Source organism: Sander lucioperca, chromosome 7 (assembly GCF_008315115.2).
Source record: "Sander lucioperca isolate FBNREF2018 chromosome 7, SLUC_FBN_1.2, whole genome shotgun sequence".
NCBI lineage: Eukaryota > Metazoa > Chordata > Actinopteri > Perciformes > Percidae > Sander > Sander lucioperca.
The window spans coordinates 10,420,637-10,440,056 of NC_050179.1; the positions used below are offsets into that span (position 1 = coordinate 10,420,637).

General features: G+C 40.7%; 2 protein-coding genes and 1 long non-coding RNA gene across 5 annotated transcripts in view; 2 read left to right on the plus strand and 1 right to left on the minus strand.

Moving 5' to 3' along the window:
• Positions 1-2,343, plus strand: part of pidd1 (p53-induced death domain protein 1) — a 14,202-nt gene extending 11,859 nt beyond the window's left edge. Inside the window, exons 14-15 of the mRNA XM_031282576.2 lie at positions 270-466; positions 1,431-2,343. Coding sequence (XP_031138436.1) covers positions 270-466; positions 1,431-1,665 — 432 coding nt within the window. The 3' untranslated portion in view covers positions 1,666-2,343. The remainder of the gene's footprint in view (positions 1-269; positions 467-1,430) is intronic.
• LOC116038309 lies at positions 422-3,902 on the minus strand. The gene is made up of 3 exons (XR_004897779.1): positions 3,819-3,902; positions 1,428-1,551; positions 422-1,138 (listed from the first exon to the last, which is right to left on the minus strand). It is a non-coding gene; the product is annotated as an uncharacterized LOC116038309 (long non-coding RNA).
• Positions 3,831-18,466, plus strand: slc25a22a (solute carrier family 25 member 22a). 3 transcript variants are annotated; one of them, XM_031282578.2, is made up of 11 exons: positions 3,831-4,078; positions 11,066-11,253; positions 11,352-11,477; positions 11,623-11,678; positions 11,924-12,014; positions 12,649-12,703; positions 13,355-13,415; positions 13,654-13,798; positions 13,884-14,038; positions 14,126-14,201; positions 14,468-18,466. In XM_031282578.2, the coding sequence occupies exons 2-11, from the start codon at positions 11,234-11,236 to the stop codon at positions 14,619-14,621; spliced, it is 939 nt and encodes a 312-aa protein (XP_031138438.1). In that variant the 5' UTR covers positions 3,831-4,078; positions 11,066-11,233; the 3' UTR covers positions 14,622-18,466. The 3 variants fall into 3 exon arrangements, with proteins under 3 accessions (XP_031138438.1, XP_031138440.1, XP_031138439.1); XM_031282580.2 differs by lacking the exon at positions 3,831-4,078 and adding an exon at positions 5,014-5,109; XM_031282579.2 differs by lacking the exon at positions 3,831-4,078 and adding an exon at positions 5,312-6,620.
• Positions 18,467-19,420: the final 954 nt, after the last annotated feature.

Sequence of the window (19,420 nt, forward strand, 5' to 3'; positions counted from 1 at the left end):
TGACAGTTTTTTTCCTAATTTCATATGATAACGTAGTTTTGCATTTCTGGATAGTATATGAATTGGTATGAACCTGTCATGCATTTTGTCTCATACTTATATTAGAATATGTGTATATAGAAATAAAAAAAATCTGCACATTATTATTTAGCATCTAAACTAGATGCTTATTTCTTCCAAATAAAGCAACAAAATAATGTTAGCTGCTACCTACAATATAACCTGAGGGAAACACTGCACATATTATCTCCTCTCTGTTTTTTTCATAGGCCCTAAACTCAGAAAATAATTTCATCATGGAAGAGCTTCAGTATCCCCCTCTGAACCTGGGTGACCCTGAGAGCGGCTACCTGACAGAAGCCAACCTGCTGTCCATCTCACTTCAGATAGGACAAGACTGGCGTGTTATTGGCATCAATCTTGGCTTAAGCTACCAGGAGTTGGACCGCATCCAGTTCAAGTACAGGTAGGATTGGCCTAACTGCGTCATGTTCAGTCAAAACTCCTTAACTGAACTCAATATTTACTGATTTGGTAATTGTTTTTACAAGCCATCATATAGAGATCTAATTTCAGTGCAGTTATATGTTTATTTTAAGGCCAAGACTCAGACACCACACTGTCAACATGTCACACTACAAATTCAGAAATCTTTGGTTTATTTGGGAACTAAACAACACTGAAGCACTCAGGAGGGTAAAGTTTAAAAAGCCTATATTAAATTGCTTGACTAAGTCATTAAAATAAGGCAACGCGTTTTGGCCATTGAGGCCTTCATCAAGGCAAGTATAAAATGTTTGCATTTGAACTGTATCTTATAGCCTATTGCCCAGTAAAAAAAATGTACATTTTCTGTTTAAAGCATCTCTACATGAGTGAATGACATAACCAGTGCGTGCACAAACGCGTGTTAGCACAACCAAAGCCTCTAAGGGAACAAGACGGAATTGGAGAGATGTAATGTGAGTGAAGGAAAACCGCAGTGGGAGAGAAATGATAGAGGATTTTGATTGTTTTAATCTGCACTGTCAGCCATCACTAAGCCATCTGGGACACTGCAGGAGATTACACACAGACTGATGCTCATCTGTCCCTCCCCCTGCTCCTCATGCTCAAAAAAACCCTCTAGTGACGCATCCTGGAGGTGGAAGAAAAATGCAATATGTAAAATCATACATACATGTTGTGTAGATGGTTTTCTGTGAAGTTTTTAAATAGGAATTCATTCACATGTCATTTTATTGATATGTGTATTTGATGGAAGTTGTCCAATACATGTTGTCCTTTGGAAACAGGTGATGCATAGCCAAAACATAATAGTTTATACATGGTTCATCTTCCAACTGCATGGAGATTCTAAAACCACACATGAATGGACTAAAGTGTAGCCGAAGGAAAATCTCTTGCATATTTTCTGCTCTCCTCACCAGGGACAACCTGGGAGCCTTGGTGCTGGACATGCTGTTCCACTGGGCCCGGGGACAGAGGAATGCAGGACCAGGAGCAGCGTCGAGGCTGGTGGCCGCTATGATCGAGAGCGGCAGGAGAGACCTGGCAGATGAGATCGAGGACATTGTCAATATAGGAAGGAGAAAGTACTCCGAGTCACTAAAGAGAGTGGGCCTGGAAGCAGAGAGCTCCTCCCTCTGTGAAACACAGCAGTAGATGAACCCACGCTGGGTGCAGATGGCTGACTTACACTTGAGTAACCTGTTTGTTTACAATGCACACCCATCATCTCATCCTGCTGTCTAAACAACTGTCCCAGAGTACAAAAAATCTATCTTAACACAATCATGGTAGTCAGTTAACAGCTGGCGACACCTTTCAGAAGACTTACAGAAGACAGGGGAAATGGATGGACTGCATGAAGATGATGGCCTGAGGCTGGTTCTTTCCACTTTCCTTTTTTTTTTTTTTTAAACTGTCTCAGTATGCAAGACAACACTATGGAAGCCCATTTCTACCAGGAAAAGAAAAACAGTGATGAAAAATTATATATGATATAAATAAAAAATACTTATGGTAAGTAAAAAATTATGAAATGCTAAGTCACAATTTGTTACTTAATATCAAATATTTTTTACTTGGTATGTCATAATTACAAAGTAATGACATTAGTCATTACCATTTTGACTGAGTATGTCATAATTGTGAAAAAGTTGGCCTATTAATGGTGCGTTCCATCTGTACTCGTGTATGTATATTAAATCAGTCTTAAACACAGTACTGTCCTACATCTATATGCGGACATGTTGTTAAAGGAACACGCCGACTTATTGGGACTTTAGCTTATTTACCGTATCCCCCAGAGTTAGATAAGTCCATACATACCCTTCTCATCTCCGTGCGTGTCGTAACTCTGTCTGACGCACCCACCACTAGCGTCGCTTAGCACAGACGCTGGAGGTAACCGGCTCCATCTAGCCTACTGCTCCCAACAAGTGACAAAATAACGCCAACATTTTCCTATTTACATGTTGTGATTTGTATAGTCACAGTGTGTACAAATAACAAGGTCACATGAGACGCAGCCATCTTCTAACCGTATACACACTGGGAACTATATTCTCAGAAGGCGAAGCACTGCTACTTGGGCGGAGTGATTTGCTCGCAGCACCTGAGAAGACCCATGGTGAGGAGCAGAGTTCGCCTGGAGTTCGCTCAGAATTGGGGTAATATCACTCTGCCCAAGTAGCAAAAGTAGCAGTGCTTTGCCTTCTGAGAATATAGTTCCCAGTGTGTATACGGTTAGAAGATGGTTGTGTCTCGTGACCTTGTTATTTGTACACGCGCTGGCTATACAAATCACAACATGTAAATAGGAAAATATTGGCGTTATTTTGTCACTTATTGGGAGCAGTAGGCTAGATGGAGCCGGTTACCTCCAAGCATCTGTGCTAAGCTAGGCTAGCGGTGGGTGCGTCAGACAGAGTTACGACACTCATGGAGATGAGAAGGGTATGTATGGACTTATCTAACTCTGGGGGATACGGTCAATAAGCTAAAGTCCCAATAAGTCGGCGTGTTCCTTTAAGCTGTTTGTATGCACAAAAAACAGCCTAATGCGTTGTTTACACTGGTATTGCTAACAATGGCTAACCTGGATAGAGCAAACCCCACAGTGATCCGACTTGTTTTAATGGAACGCAGTCAACTCGGTTGTGACGTCATTCAAGTTGTGCGGTAAATGGAATGCACTAAAAGTCAAAAGCTTGGCTTAGAAAGTTTTTTTTTTTTTACCTAGTGTCTCATAAATTTAACTAAGTAAGTCAGATGTTTGACTATGCAAACATTTCTTAATCAATTTCATTTTTATTTTTTATTTTTTATTTTTTTCATTTCTTGGCAGAAAGGTGACCTGTTATATGTTCGGACAGAGTTAAGAGGCAAAGCAAACACTGGGAGCTGTTGGACTATGGAGGCCTGGACTACAAAAGGAGGCAATGTTTTATGGCTAATTAACCTTCTTCATTGTGTGCCTTTGGTTACCTAGAAACCAGCTTACCTGCAGCACATATCAGGACATTAGATTTAAACAAATGTATGTATGAATTTCCACTATTTTTTATCTCTAGTAAACTCTTTTGTAAATAAATTTGTCAGCTGTTTTTTAAACTTCATGCTGAGTCCTGTAGTGAGTCATTGTTTGTTTTGAGCTGCATGCTGCACATCGTCCCCAATATTTCCACTGCAGCCATTTTTCTATTTTAGTGTTCAAGGTCGTGGGGTTGAGATCGTCACGATGACGCTGGGCCCCCACCCCCCACCCTCTACCTTTATTGCAAATAAAACATATCTGTACTTCTACTACATACCACTAGAGGACCCCCTTTTGAATCCCTTTTCTGTTTCTTTTATCCGAGTCCTACTCCATCGCCAGCCCGGTTGCTCCCCCCTCCTTCCCTGCTCTCACTCCCACCTCCTCTACCTCCCTCCACTGGACTCAAATACTAGTAACACCGGTAACGTTAGGTTAACTATTGTCGGTCTGTCAGCCAAAGATACAGAGTGTAAAGGCTTTGATTTCCTACTACTACAACCACACCGGGAGAGAACGGAAACGACTCTATGTGTGGTATGTAGATAACGGGATGCAGTTAAGTCTTGTTGTGAATCGTGGCGGGTGTCTTCTTCATAAAATGTGTCTTGAATTGGCTTGAAGCCATATACATTTTACCTGGGAATAACGTGAATAACGTTAAATGTCTTTTTTTAAATGGAGATGACAGTCTATAGTATCTATAAGAGTGTTGTGATTGTAACGTTAACGTTATGTGTTGCCGCTTCGTTGTGAGACGCAGCAAATCATTTTCCGTTATGTGGCAAGCCTAGCATATTTTCTAACGTTACATATGGTGGGTATAAATATGTAGCTAGCTAACGTAAACGGTAGGCCGATACACGGTTATGACTGAACGTAATAAATCACGAATGAATAACGGTTATACTCTGGTCGTTAATATGACCATTATTATGATATTTTAACAAAACCGACGAGCCGTTGGTGACGTGTAATGGTTATTTGCTATCATTGTCAGTTTCTATGGAAATGTTAGTATGCTTGGTTTTTGGATGTTACCACACAGCAACCGAACCAGTTAACGTTACCGAATTTCTCCCGGACCTGCAAGGGACCACGGCGGCCGCCTTCTGCCGCTTCCGCTCAGTAGTGAGAGTGTAATTATCGTGTTGGTAGTGGAGGGTAAACCACTTAAACTGTACCCACCTCCCTTTTCATTGGTAGAGAAAAGTGAAGCTACTCACCTCTGACCACCTCTGACAGGCAGACTCTACAGCTAAACATAAACATACTGTGACTTCTGGACAGATGAGGATGCAAGGAGAGAAAGACAGATCATTTTAGTTAAATCATTTCTTATTCATGCTGAATATCTTGCCTGCTGGAGGCTATTTCTAGTGACCCCCTCCCCTCTGCTGAGACATTGAACATTGGACACAGAAGGGAACATTTAACTGCTGAGCAAGATGTCAAGCAGTAATGCATATTTTTTTTAAATTAGCAACCTTTTCCAGTGTATTGGTTAGGTTATGATAAGGCCAAGAAGTGTAACAAGGCACTCCTGCAGCCTTGAAATAATTGATGAGGTGAACCTTTCTTGGGTGTAGGATGACATCCTGTATTTTCCAATGGAACTGTTGTACCTGTTTTTTGACTGCAATACTAAAAATATCACTTTACTGTAATTCAGTAAAAACATACCATTGGGTTGAATATTAATTTAATCGGCATGCACTACACCCATATAGCATTTCCTAAAAGTATGCTAAAATACTAGTGGCAAGGACTAAATGTCACTCTTTATGGTCACTGAATGGAAATAAAGTGTAGCTGTGCTGTTGGAAGATGCTGTGCTCCTGTGTGAAAGTTACACTCCTTCAGGCCATACAAGGTCTTACAGTAATCTGCAAACTGTAATCAGATGCTTCAATGCTGCATTTAGCTTTCTTTCTCAGGAAAGTCCACTCACAGTGGTATCATTATGTTCCTATCAAGGCTGTAGGAAAGCTGAGAGGGAGGCAAAACAGAGGAGATGCCCCAGGTGAATTTAGAAACTGGGCCACCAGAGATATCTGCTGTCAGATGAGGGACTAAACACTACACCACCTCTCTGCACTGAAGCGACATTTGTACTTCATGAAAGTCTAACCCAGCTTGTTATTTCTGATCTACAGCAGGTGATTACAAAAATGCACAACTGCAGGTTTATTGGCTGCAATATGTAGAGCACCTGTAGTGGAAATGCATTGCTGTGCCCTGATCATAACCCACACTCCATTGGTTGTAAATGGAGATTGCAAGAGCTTTCATAAATAGGAATTAGGTTTATAATCCTGATGCTGTAGGGAAGAGGGAATAGTAATCAGATTTATCTGCGACACCACAATTTTCATTCTTTGTTTATGCAGTGCTGTAGATATCCAAAAATAGACTGCATCTCATAAACCATTATTTAAAAAATGCTAACAGCACGGCAGCAGCCGTCAGGTTTGTTGTTAAGAGCAGTAGAAATACAGCTGTCAGTGCAGACAACTATTTCAAACCCAATCCTTTTAGAAATAACTGAAGCACCAAATATATACAAGGGCAATATAAAGCTGGATGTAAGTCATATACGGTATTCCAACAAATGTATACACAATTATTAAATTGTGTCTCCAGAAGGGATGTAAAAGTGGACGGATTAAGTTGTGTATTAGATCTGGCCTCTTAGATTTTATGCTCTTGCAGCTCAGAGAAGTACTTGGACATTTGATAGAGGATTGCAGGAACACACTTACATCTGAAACAGATCTTCAGTACAGCTGGCTTAGAGCTCACAGTGCATTAATCAAACCAGTACATGTGAGACAGATGGACTCGTAACAACAGCCTGCTCTAAGATAATGAGGAAGGGTCCGTGTGATTTTCCTTTGTTTTACTGTCTTTTCGACCAGCCACAGTCACGTGAGAGGAGTGCTGACTACCACAGTGCTTTGTCACTGTAGTGTAGCCACTCACTTCCTCTCATATTATTCAACAAACTGATTGCCATTTAGTCAGCCAGACCTTTGCTCTCTTTCACACTTGAGGACGCCATGGACCTGTAATGGATAAGGTACATTTTTCTCTGGTTGATTTGAATAAGAGGAATATATTTTGCATTGAGTTTTGCATTGGAAATTAACTGACATTGCTTTGTCTCCAGATTTTTAGTATCATGCATGAGTTTATCTTTATCTTTTTGTAAGTCTTGTGATTGAGACATGCCTTAGACCCACCTAATTTCCTATTCATACTAGGACTAGTCTCGTTTTGCCAGACCTACCTCCACAGCGCTGCGGAGGAGGTAGAGAAAAACATGCTCTGGTTTATTGACATTTCTTTAAACCAATCACAATAGTCTTTGGCGGCGCTAAGTGGCTGGAAGCAATTACAGCGCCTCTGCAAAATAGCCTCTGGAAGGAACTTGTTTTGGAGGAACGTGTACGTTCAAAAGTTGTTTTAGTCGCACAACAGAAAACTCAGATTGGACAGATAGTCTAGCTAGATGTCTGGATTTACCCTGCAGAGATCTGAGGAGCAGTTAACCATAGTCCTCATAAATCGACCAGAGTTTAGAATGCCAACACAAAGAAAGCCGAAAATTAGGGAAATCCGGCGGATCTTCCGGCGGCACTGAAGCAATCCCCAAAATGAATCGTCGTCGATATAGACTATACTAGGACTGATCCGTTATTGTCAGCTTTTTAATGCCCTTACAATATACAGTTTTGTATTTTGTATTTTTTTAGAAAAAAAGCTTATCTTCCTTTTATGAACAGAGTAGATACACACCTCCTTCACTTCTTATTTTTAACTCTGCCTATAATGGTTGAACATTTTAGAAAACGAATTAAAGTAGAAAAAGATTACATGAAATGTTACCGTTACCAGTTGTTACCAGCTATCGTCCAAGTATAAGTGTTAATTGTCCAAACATGCACAGGAAGGGCTTGATCTTGTTAAGTTGTATTGAAACTAGTTCCAGAAAGATTTAAGAGCATGTGTTATGAATATTTTATTCATCGTATTCTTCTACATATTACCACCTCAACTACATAATACCTTCATTAGATATTAATCAGCTCACTTTTCAGGTGAGTCATTGACTTGAGAAATCGAGTATCCTATTTATATTCATTGTCCCTGTGTTTGATACATTATTATATTACATTATTGCACTTCATATATTAACATGTGGTGTTATTTATAAATAGTATATAAATCTGTATGCTGACACACCCTCTGCCCCTCCTTTGTAGGATTACATGAACTGGATCGTTGCACACAATACCTATAAGCATTTTACTTTATATAAGCATTGGCCTATGAATTTGTAATTAAATACTTTAAAAGTTTAAGTAACAAGTTTTTTTTAGGGTTTTTTTATTTTATTTTTTTTGGGGGGTGGCTTTTCCCTTTATTATGAAGTGACAGTGGATAGACATGAATGGGGATGACACGCAGCAAAGGGCAGCAGGTCGGATTTGAACCTGCGCCGTTTTTTAGCAATTTAATATCCTAACTTATAGCAAAAGAAGATTGCTTGCTACTTTACTGACAAAGTTCAACATAGGGTTTCAGTATCCTCCTGTCAGTAAAGCAGTGTTTATTGCCTCATTGTTCAATTTGAAATTATGAACAAGGGTCAAAAACTGAGCTGTTATCTGTCTCAGTCTCTGCCCGAACTCTCCACTAGCTCTTTGTGCGTCCAATGGCTGGCTGAGTTAAGTTGTTAAGTTCAAGGTTCTGCATGGCAGGAAAGTTGCACATTCACCTTGTCTATTGTTTACTCATAAATGCTTATCTGCTCTGGAGGTGAAAACTCTAAATTTTACCTCTTTGTGAATATATGTGTGTGTGTGTGTGTGTTTAAGAGAGAAGATAAGTCACTTGTGTGTTTGATAAAGAAGTGTTCAGTCATTTTAAATATTTTTTTTGTCTTGAAGTAACTCTCCTCTTTAATCGTGTAGTGAATTGAAAAATGACCTTGCAATCCTTTGCAGCCTTTAAAGTGGTGTAGTGATGTGGCTATGTTGGGTTTGGAGAAAAGAAATACCAGTTCCACTTCAGTTACCTGACCGTTTGTTATTTATTTTTTCCTGCTGTGAGAAAGAAAGGAATTCCTCAGAGATTTTGTTGATGAGTGATACCACTGTGCTGTGGACTCTGCACACTGAGGCTAGTTGTTTCTATACAGACTCCAATTGTCATGACAAGAGACAGTACAGCCAAGCTATGACTGTGGGTCAACTAAATGTCCTGATGCAGACACAGTTGTGTGGTGTAGATGAACTGAAGTGCATGAGTAAAGCTGCAAGCATGATAGAGGTGGTAGGAGATGTCGGTTTGATAGGTGACTTATATAAGACTGCAGTGCTCTTCACCACCAATACATTGTCTCCTCAGTCCTATTACTAACAGAACATATTCTTCTGTGGATTATTGTTTGAAGAGAGTCAGTGTGCTGACTGTGGAGTTCAGGAGGAAGGCAGTGAAAAGGAAATAGGGAAACAAAAGTAGCGTGAAAAGGTGGGCTCCGTATCACAGCTGGATGAGAAAATGGTGAGGTCGATGAGAGAGGGTTGTGAAGCAGAGAGGAGGACAGCCAGCCAACAGAGACCAGAGAGGCGGCTCGCTGACCTGCTCTGAAAGCTCTGAGAGCAGCCAGCGGGGGCCTCAAGTCCCCATCCAAACTAAATACACCAGACCACAGCTGCATTCATGACCAGAAACAGTTTTCGGAAACCTAAACATCCACCCATGTTGTGCAATCTCTCTGAAACTGAATCTGAGGAATTAGTGACATTAGTGTCATATGAGTGCAGATGCACTTCACAAAGAAACCCACAAGTCAGCAAAGATCTGAGATGGAAAAGCTGTGTTTGTGAGTCGTGACTCGTGACTGAGGGAAATGATGGGGGAGGGCCGGTGAGGAGGAGAGAGGAGGAGGTGGGTTGCACACGCAGAGGCAGGTTGGGATTGGTGGATGAAGGGGGTGGAGAGAATGAGAGGGGAAATGGGAAGCATCCTTTCACACTGAGGGCATTCTATACCTAAAATATGGAGCATATTTGTCACATCAGACATATTTCCTCTTTTTTTATTTCCTCTATTTGTTCAGAGGACAGAGCTTTCCCTGTGCAGTATGGATTGAGTCTCACGATGAGAGAGCTCATGCATAAAACACCAACGTTCAAGGACATGCACGATCCACAGATGTTCCAACGATGAGAGATTTGTTTTAACACAAAGTAATCCCTCCTCATTGATCGCTAAAGCTCTATTTTTAAGGGGCTGTCAACAATGTTGCCTAATTATGCTGCACAGTGGTTAACTATGGAAATGTGTCTTGTGCTGGATTCTATAATAGATGTGTTGAGGCTGCTCTTACATTCATCTGTGGTGTATTGTGAGTCGCTAGTTTTAACTGTGCTTAGTTTCCATTGCCCAACTAGAGCAATAATGTGAGCATTTTGTATGTGTGTTGTTAGTCAGTCAGGCCAAGACTTAAAGCAACACTATGTAACTTTTAGCCCGAGCTGTAGTTCCAATGAGACAACCTGTAGGGGGACCGAAGCGGGAAAAGTTACATAGTGTTGCTTTAATACTGTTGACCTGCCACCCCACCTGAGGGCTGTATTTGGTTTGTTTCACAGCATACCTGGGAGTAGAGTCAGAAAGTTCTTCTTACTGCCATACAGCCCCCGACCCTCACTGGGGAGGCTTACATTACCTTTTGTAAAACCTGCTTTCCCCTTATACAATATACCAAGCCAGCGTTTTTGTGTAAACGGAAGGCTGAAATGGATAGAAAAGATGCATTTTTAAATTTAAACAGCCTAGTGTTGGACAAATTCTCAGTTTCTGTCAGTGCTTAGGTAATTTCTTGGTAATTTGATGGTTTTTAAAGTGGGTTACTGCCAATCTTTAGCAGTAGTTTGAGAACCCATTTTTTAGGCTTCACCTTGACACCCCACGCTAGCACTTCCATCTCACATCTCACTTCTTAAAACAAGCACACACACACACACACACACACCCACCCACACACACACACACACAGCTCTCTAAAGTGCTTCCAGCTGTTTATTTAGGAGATTTGCACTTTGAATTTTTGATACCTCTAGCTCTTATTCCATTGGATAGAAGTGTCTGCCAAATGAATGCAAATTAACAAGACAAACAATTTATTTGCACTACCTTAGGCTTTAGTTAATTTTGATGGACAATGTTCACTGTTTTTTTTTTACATTTTATAGACCAAACAATTAATAAATAATGAAAACAATCAGTTGCAGCTCTAACCAACTAATTTGGGACGTAAAACTAGTTTTTACAGTTTATTTTAGGTGGCGTAACAGCTTGTTACTAAAAGCAAGTCTATGTTGTAATGTTTGTGAAGGCAACATTGCTGCATTTTAACTTTTGAAATGTTTTGATCCTCTATTTTGTTGGAACGTTTCTGTTAACAGCCACTTTTTGTGAGTATTTAATGTGACATTTTCTGTTTCTTTGCAGATATCCCCCCAACTTGAACTAACAACAACTGCAAGCGAGACAAGTGGACAAAACACAATCAGGCTACATAATCCCACTTGGACAGCAACACGCTAGTCTAATAAACCGACCCCTGAGTGACTAGCTAACAGACAGATTGACACTTTGACCAGACAGGGCTTTAGATAAATGGCTGACAAGCAGATCAGGTAGGGTGGAATGTTGAACGACTACAAATACAGCAGCACCGTGGCCTTGTTTTCATCTATTGACCCTTTTGTATTTCATATTTTTGTCTCTTGTCCAGTTTGCCTGCCAAATTGATCAATGGGGGGATCGCTGGCCTAATTGGAGTGACCTGTGTGTTTCCCATTGACCTGGCCAAAACTCGCTTGCAAAACCAGCAAAATGGATGTCGCCTTTACACCAGCATGTATGCTATTTCTGTATTTGATTTTTGCATATGAATATATAAACATATTGCTAGGTTATAGTTGGGGCTAATCAGCAGTATCACCCAGCGTGTCATAAGATTCCTGGGTAACCAACATACCAACTGTTGTGTTTGTGTGTTTCAGGTCAGATTGCCTTATTAAGACCATCCGGTCAGAGGGGTATTTTGGGATGTACCGAGGTAAGTTTTTAATTTTTAAATGTTTGTGAAAAATGTGTGAGCTCACTGAAGTGTAAACAATTAGAGCATCAAAGCTGTTAGGTAGCACAGGGTTCTGATTACTTTCAGCTTCATAGTGAGGCTACAGACAGCAAATACAGGGATCTATGTCTCACTGGCAATTATCTGTCATTCTCTCTCACCCTTCTTTGTTTTCTCTTTTTCTTCTCTCTCTTTCTTGCTCTCTGTCCTTTTTATCCCCCCAGGAGCAGCGGTGAACTTAACACTAGTCACGCCAGAGAAAGCTATCAAATTGGCTGCCAACGACTTCTTCAGGCATCACCTCTCCAAGGATGGGTGAGGCATGAAAGTGCTAACAGGCTGACTGACACACACACTCTCCCCTCATTAATCAGTGTGATTAACTGGCGTGTTTACTAACATGTAACCTGACACATTAGCTGTCTGTATTCTCACTGAGGCTCTACTTAATCTTTCACCATTCTGTCGTCTCTTCTTAGGCATCGAGTATTTCACGGTGGTTCGTTAACTGTCTGGTTTAAAAATACAGAATTGCTTGTATGTGTGTCAACAGAAGCCCTTTATGAACTCACGTTAAAATTAGCACACGGTGGTACCACATGCCAAACATTAGCAACCATCATCTGGTGTTGAAGTCAGTCACCCACCCATTGTCCCCCATGAAAAACCTCAAGGTTTCTGGGGCATCTATCTCTATCACTATGGTGACAAACATGCAAGCTGATGAATGATTGACTTGTCTGGCCCAGCCGCTCACCTTGTGAATTATTAATCTGCCCTTGTGCCTGACATGTTGATATAGAAGACAAAGATTATCATCACCACAACAGGTGGTGACAACTCCTTTTTCGAGGAATGTAGAAATAAAGTTGTCTGGCTCTCACACTGTCAGTATAGTGCTTGCTTTTGTCTGATCTTGCTTTTTATGGTCTTTTTTTCTTTCTTTCAGAAAACTCACTCTGCTCAAAGAGATGCTGGCTGGGTGCGGGGCAGGTACATGCCAGGTGAGTGAGTGAGGTGCTGCTTTAATTGCATCCTCCTGTTCTCCATCTGGAACTGCTCCCTTTAGCATTGCCAATGTTATCTGACATACACACCACTGAGCGTTAGCCATCGCCTCATTTATCACTGCTTGCATCTAGAATTAGCCACGAGCATGTTTAAATGAGAGGAGGTAGTCGCAGAAACATGCTCACAGTATGTCTCTGTAGATTGCCCCTGTTATCTGTGTTCCCTGTTATCACTAAAATGTTGTCTTGTTAGCGAACGATACACAGGCAGCTAGATTTGAGTGATCATATAAGACGTTGTTAGAGTTCTTCTTGGCCATGTGCACTGAGTGATTGAGTCAGAGGGAAATGCCTCTTGTCAATGAGGCCAAAGGCTTCAAGTCCAAGGAACGTGATTAGATTAACTGTAGCAGACTTTGGATTAAGATTGCGTTTGAGAACATGGCCATCTCACCCTTAATCCAGTTAACTAGTTACTACTGTGTGGATTACAGAAGAAAACGAGAGCTGACATGTAGCAAATGGATGCCAGGAGATCTACACTGGACACATGTTTTGCCTGACACACTCAGGACTAATCAATCGTTGTTCACAGTGTGCCTATGTTGACACTGTACCTGACACCTTTATTTTGTTTTGTTGCAGGTTATTGTCACAACTCCTATGGAGATGCTGAAAATCCAGCTCCAAGATGCTGGACGAATTGGTAAGAGGAAATTAAATCCAGATGGCTGTTTTAGCAAAAAGTGAAGTGTAGGGGATAAAATGGAGAAATAGTGGCCTCATGTGGTCATGTCATAGATTACAACAGCTTTATTGTGGTTTCTTCTTACTGTTATAAATCAAAATGTCTGCCCACATACCTGTTCTGAGCATTGTGTGTTTTGAGTAGCTTTATATGAAGCTTTTTCTGTTATTAATGTTGTGTTTCTTATGTTCCATAGCGGCTCAGAGGAAGCTGATGCCAGAGATGGTGGCAGCAGGGACTGTAGAGACCAAGTCCCCAACAGCCATGCAGCTCACCAGAGAATTATTTAGGGAAAAGGGCATTGCTGGGCTGTATAAGGGCCTTGGTGCCACATTGCTCAGGTAAAACAGATCTGGCAACTAGTTTACCAACCGACTGCAATGAACTTCACACACTTACTGTGATCGTGTGTATTTTTTTTGTCAGGGATGTTCCTTTCTCCATCATCTATTTCCCCCTTTTTGCCAACCTGAACAATCTGGGCAAAAGAGGCGTAGATGGGCCTGCTCCTTTCTACGTGTCGTTTATATCAGGCTGCCTTGCGGGAAGCACAGCGGCTGTTGCTGTCAACCCTGTCGATGGTGAGCAGTGGGACTGTGAACATTGTTACAGCAATGTGTACACCATTAGTTGATGTTAAATATTCACCTGAGCTCTGTGTGTTGCAGTGATAAAGACTAGACTGCAGTCGCTGAACCGAGGGAGCACAGAAGACACGTACAGTGGAGTGACTGACTGTATCAGGTAACCTCATTATGTCTTTACATACTGCTGCAGCATGTGTGATGCTGTGTCTGTGTATAGTCAAGTCAAAATGGATTTAAAGTGCATTATCACACACACACATTTTACAAAAAAACAATGAAAACAGCAGAACCAACAAACAATACAACAGATTATTAAGAAACACAAATTTAAATAGAGATAAAACACCACCAACACCTACTAGCACATAACTAATGCTGGCTGTATGTTTCACTTTTAATAATTAGCTTTTATGTGCTCTCTAGGAAAATCTTACGTAACGAGGGTCCATCAGCTTTCCTGAAGGGAGCCTACTGTCGAGCCTTGGTCATTGCACCTCTGTTTGGCATCGCCCAGGTGATCTACTTCCTGGGTGTGGCTGAATATCTCCTTAGCTTCTTGCCTAAAAAAGACAAATAAGAAGCACATACTTTCTGCCTTTCCCTCCCACAATGCATCATACCAATTGCGTGAGGATTCATCTCATTCTAAAAGAAATATTCAATGGGTCAGAGCATGACCGATCATTACATTTTGTTTTTTAATGTGTTGTGTTGAATGTGAAAAAAGTTTAGGAGGGAGCCTTTGTTTGCCAAGCTGCCTATGGTGGCACACAACAATCCAGCAGGCATGCTGAGCTAGCTCTCTGGAAATGAAGCCGCAAATATCAGTCAAAGTTTTAAAGGAATATTGCTTTATAATTACAGCATTTTAATGCATTTTTGAATATGATTGTCGAATTTTCAAAGTAGATGTACTGCCCTTGGTTGCTGCACTTCTGCAAGCCCTACACTATACTAATTTTCAACACCATTAGTCTCTGAATGACAGAGACTAAGTGATCTATTGAAAATGACACACCATAACTAGCTAAATTAAATGCACATACTTTACTTAGAAAGATATTTGAGAACATTCGAAGAAGAGGATATTTACTAAAATGATATTCAAAGAATTCCCCCAGACCTTATGTCTTAAAATATAGTATATTTAGAAATAGAGCAAAATATACAGTATGCCTCTGTTTCAGACAGAGACCCAGGGAATGTGTTGATGTGATACCAGCGCACTCCCTATGATCTTTCCTGAGAAGCCACATTCCTTCCTGTAAGTGGTTGTAATGAACTCTTGCCATTCAGCTCCGAGCAGACTTTGATTGCCTTGGCTTTTTAAGTAGATCAGGTTCCATCTGATATTTAGTGCTACCACAATGGTTTGACTGTTTTGCCTAAGCGATAAAGATATCTCCTGTTTCACAGTTACACTCTAGACTGAAGAGACAGTGTGCAACATTTGGGCATTATGCACGACCAATCTACATGTACAACATTTTTTAAAACTGCCTCTATGCTCCTTTCTATGGGTCAAAACTGTCAAGCATGTTGTAGTTGTGGCCACACCCCAATCAGTGATGTCACAGCAGAGGTTTTGCCTCGGAGGGATGATGGAAAACACCTGCTGTGACATCACTGATTATATAGTGGCCAAAAGCGCTGTGCGCTTTCAAATATTCAGTCCACAGAGAGCAGAGCGGCAGTGGTTTTCTGCCCTGTGGGATTCATTGTGATTTCAGATGAAAGCTTTAGCCGTGAACACTAAATGGGTTGAAAGCAATTTTAATAGAATGCCAGATTATTATTAGATATTTAGTAATTATGCTGACAAATGGTCAGACATTGCATGCTGAGGCCTCATGAGTACAGTCATCCATTGTGGAACCATTAAGACCATAGCTGGAATAGTGCAAACCCCTTAGATCCAGACATAATTATTATTGTTTACAGATGAGTTCACACTTAATTTAAATTCTTTGTCCAAACTTGAATTCAGTGGCAGGACCCAAAGAGCTAGTGATAAACCTTTCTTTATCAGAAAATGAAACCAATGTGTTTTCAGTGTTCTATGATTTTTACCAAACATCTCGGCTTGTTTGCTTTAGAGGTTTTGTTTGCTTTAAGCTGCTAGGGAAAGCAGCCCCCGTCGTATCTTGTTTATGCATCACACCACTGAAGCCCCACCATTGGTTTATCTCACCGGAGATCAAGGTGACTTTGATGTGTATAATCCAATCACATTCCTTCTTTGCTCCCACTGTTCAAGCAGTACTGTTGCACTGTAGATACGCAATACAACTTTTCAATGTATTATCATTTGTGGGAGTGAGATCTATAATTATCGATAATCCTTATAGGCAGTATAGCATTATATATTTGTATGTGTTGTTTTTTTCTGTGTCAAAGTTTCCACCTTAACTATATTGTACATATGCAGATGATATGAACTTTATGTTTTAGGATTTATTGTTTGTTTTCTAATTTGTGATGGCTTATTTGCACACCTACCTCTCCAGCTCCCCCCTCAATCCATATTGTGGTGATTTTATGTTATGATGGTGTGGACATATCAAATGAAGGACCATGTTTTGATGCAACAAGCATCAGCTGAACTTAAATACAGCATATTGATGGTGGTTTTTTACTGTATGCAAAGGGGAACACTAGTGTAGATCTACAGTCGGATAGTTTTTTTGGAGGTGCCATTTCTCCTGAGCCCTTGGTTAAGTTGGGTCAACCTATCGTCCTGTTTCTACAGTTTTATCAACCAGGACCAAACAGAGCATTATATAATGATGGTATAGATGTTGTTAGTTTTAAGTGAATGACCTCTGGCACTACTAAAACAGTTCTGAAAGTGAAATACAGCCTGGGCAAGGCCAATAAGGGCCTGCTGACATCAGACTGTAAATCTAACATCTGTCTTCTTGAATGGTGCTTCATTCATGAGGTAGCTGCAATATGACATTGATGGCACTAACGACCAAGGCTGTGCCTACTGAATGACTTGCTAGTGAATCTTAGCTTTGTCAATGTCTTAACTGAAAGCCATAGGTCACAGAGGGACAGCAGAACTGCTAGACATAGACTGGCACTTCCAGCCGTGTTGACAGATGTCAGCTGAGCCACAGGAAAACGGCGAAAAGTTGACTCGTGTGAGCTAGTCTTTATAAATTACTGTTGTAGTTTTTCAACATTCCAATTGCCAGTTCATCTCATATATGCTGTTATTGTGATCATAATGCCTATGTTTGTGTTGTTGAGATTATTGTTATGATTTTTTAACCTCCCCACCCACCTTTACCCCGCCCTCATTGTTTTCAGATTTTTTAAAAATCTGTTTCTTTGTTTGAATCTTGAAAATGTTGTGCAAGTCATTTTGTTTTACTAAGCTGTGAATTTTCACTGACCTTGTGCATTTGATTATGTATGTGCGTGTGCGTGTGTGTGTCTGTCTGATTGTGTAGTGCTGTAGTTGATGTGTAGTTGTTAGTGTGACACTGCGGTATTTTTCTCTTTGATTGTCAGACCTATGCTCTCTCCCCTCTTCCCCTCTTTCCTTCTATCCGTCACACTCCTCTGTCATCTACTCTCCCCAGCATCCACAGCCGGGGCAGCAGGTAAATGCTGAGGAGCTCTAAAACACCAAATGTATAACTTAGAGTGTATACAATCAAAGAAAGCACAAAGGATTATTAGGCACAAGAGACCACATGGCCCACTTTGAATATACTCAGACAAAGTCCTTGGAAATCCATGTGCTGCTTTTGCAGCAATGGATTAGAGTCTGATTTATTGCAGGGGAGATGTCAATTGAGATGAACTTTTCAGTCTTGTAAGTAAGTTTATCTATGTCTGTAAAACTTGATCTATAGGGCTGAGGCGACTTATTATAAGAGATGGTGTCCACTATGTCACTAATCAGCAGTTATCCACAAAATGTATATCGCCTACATATTCTAAATGAATCAGATATAAGAATGTATCTTAGATATTATGAGATGTATTATAATTATAGTGAAGAGTTTATTACATTTTAATCTAAAGATTTGTGCTTTACACATTCACTGAAAAGAAATCATGAACCAGCTCACTGATATGCAATAAGTAGAAGCCACACATAGACACACATTAGAAGAAATAAAACACAACGTATGATGCAAGCGGGGACCTTCTGGGGTCTCTTCACAGCCTCTGTTGTCTTCCTCCAAGAGGAATTGTGCATTATAGCACTTTTATACAAGGACCCAAACCCCACTGTCCATCTACAAAGTCTCTCTCTCCATGACAAAGAGGGTGATCAGTGATCACTATGAATATGTGTGGTGAATGACACAGTTTGTCCTAGAAATTTATGACAATGCAATTGAAAAAAACAAAGAAAATATTCCCTGTCACAATTTGCTGTACAATAAACTGACTGTCCTGAAATTGCCTGATGTAGTCTGTACTGTGGGTTACACTTTGTCTTTTTAACACTCATCACTGTATCTGCTTTCAAGGTCCAGTAGTTGTCTGACAGAATACAAACTGCAGTTTTTGTCTGTAATAGTGCTGTGAAAACCAAACGGCAGTGCAATATTTTGAAGAGTGCGAGGATGACGTTGTGGCTCCTCGGGGCACAAGAGTAACCAAGACTGTTGTGTTGTGATGATTTGCTGCCTCATGGAGCCACCAGGTGTCAGTGTGGGGTCACAGGAGAGCTGTAGTCCTGCTGTGGTGGGAGTGGGGAAGAGTGTGAGCAGCAGTGCTATGTACTACAGGTGTATGCTAAGCTTGGGTGGTGTGTGGCAGTAAATCACGAGCTCCAATCTCACTCTCCGTCAGGATCTTATTCTCATTCATGCTAGTTTCTAGCTCTTGCAGCTGTGGTGCTGCTTGTACACAGACGTGCCTCTGTGATCTGTGTGGTTTCACTTGATAAACAAGGTGTTTCTGTATTTATAAGTTGCATGATAATAATATGGAAGTGTCTTTTCTTGTGGATTTCACTGGATGTCTGAGGTTTATAAGTCCCCGTTATTCCTGCACGTTTCAGCAGAACTGATGTTATGACAGGGGGTAATTCATTGTTAATCCCCTGCTGTTTGCTATGTATTCACCATTACTGTTTATAGCATTAGTTTCCAGAATGCTAGTTTGCAGCATAATTAAATCTTAGCGCTTTCATATACATGTTACCCTGCGCGCACACACACACACACACACACACACACACACACACACACACACACACACACACACACACACACACACACACAAACAAACACACGTTGCTGTTTTTCTATTTGTCTGCATCTTTGCATCCAGGTCTTATTTCAGCCAGAGTCAGATTTCATATTGAATGTGTGCCTCTTTGAGAGACTCCTTTCATCAGAATATCTA

Coding starts and splice junctions, on each gene's coding strand:
- slc25a22a (XM_031282578.2), top strand. CDS start 11,234: ATGGCTGACAAGCAGATCAG. Junction 13,799..13,883: donor CTTGGTGCCACATTGCTCAG/GTAAAACAGATC, acceptor TTTTTTTGTCAG/GGATGTTCCTTTCTCCATCA. Junction 14,202..14,467: donor GGAGTGACTGACTGTATCAG/GTAACCTCATTA, acceptor TGTGCTCTCTAG/GAAAATCTTACGTAACGAGG.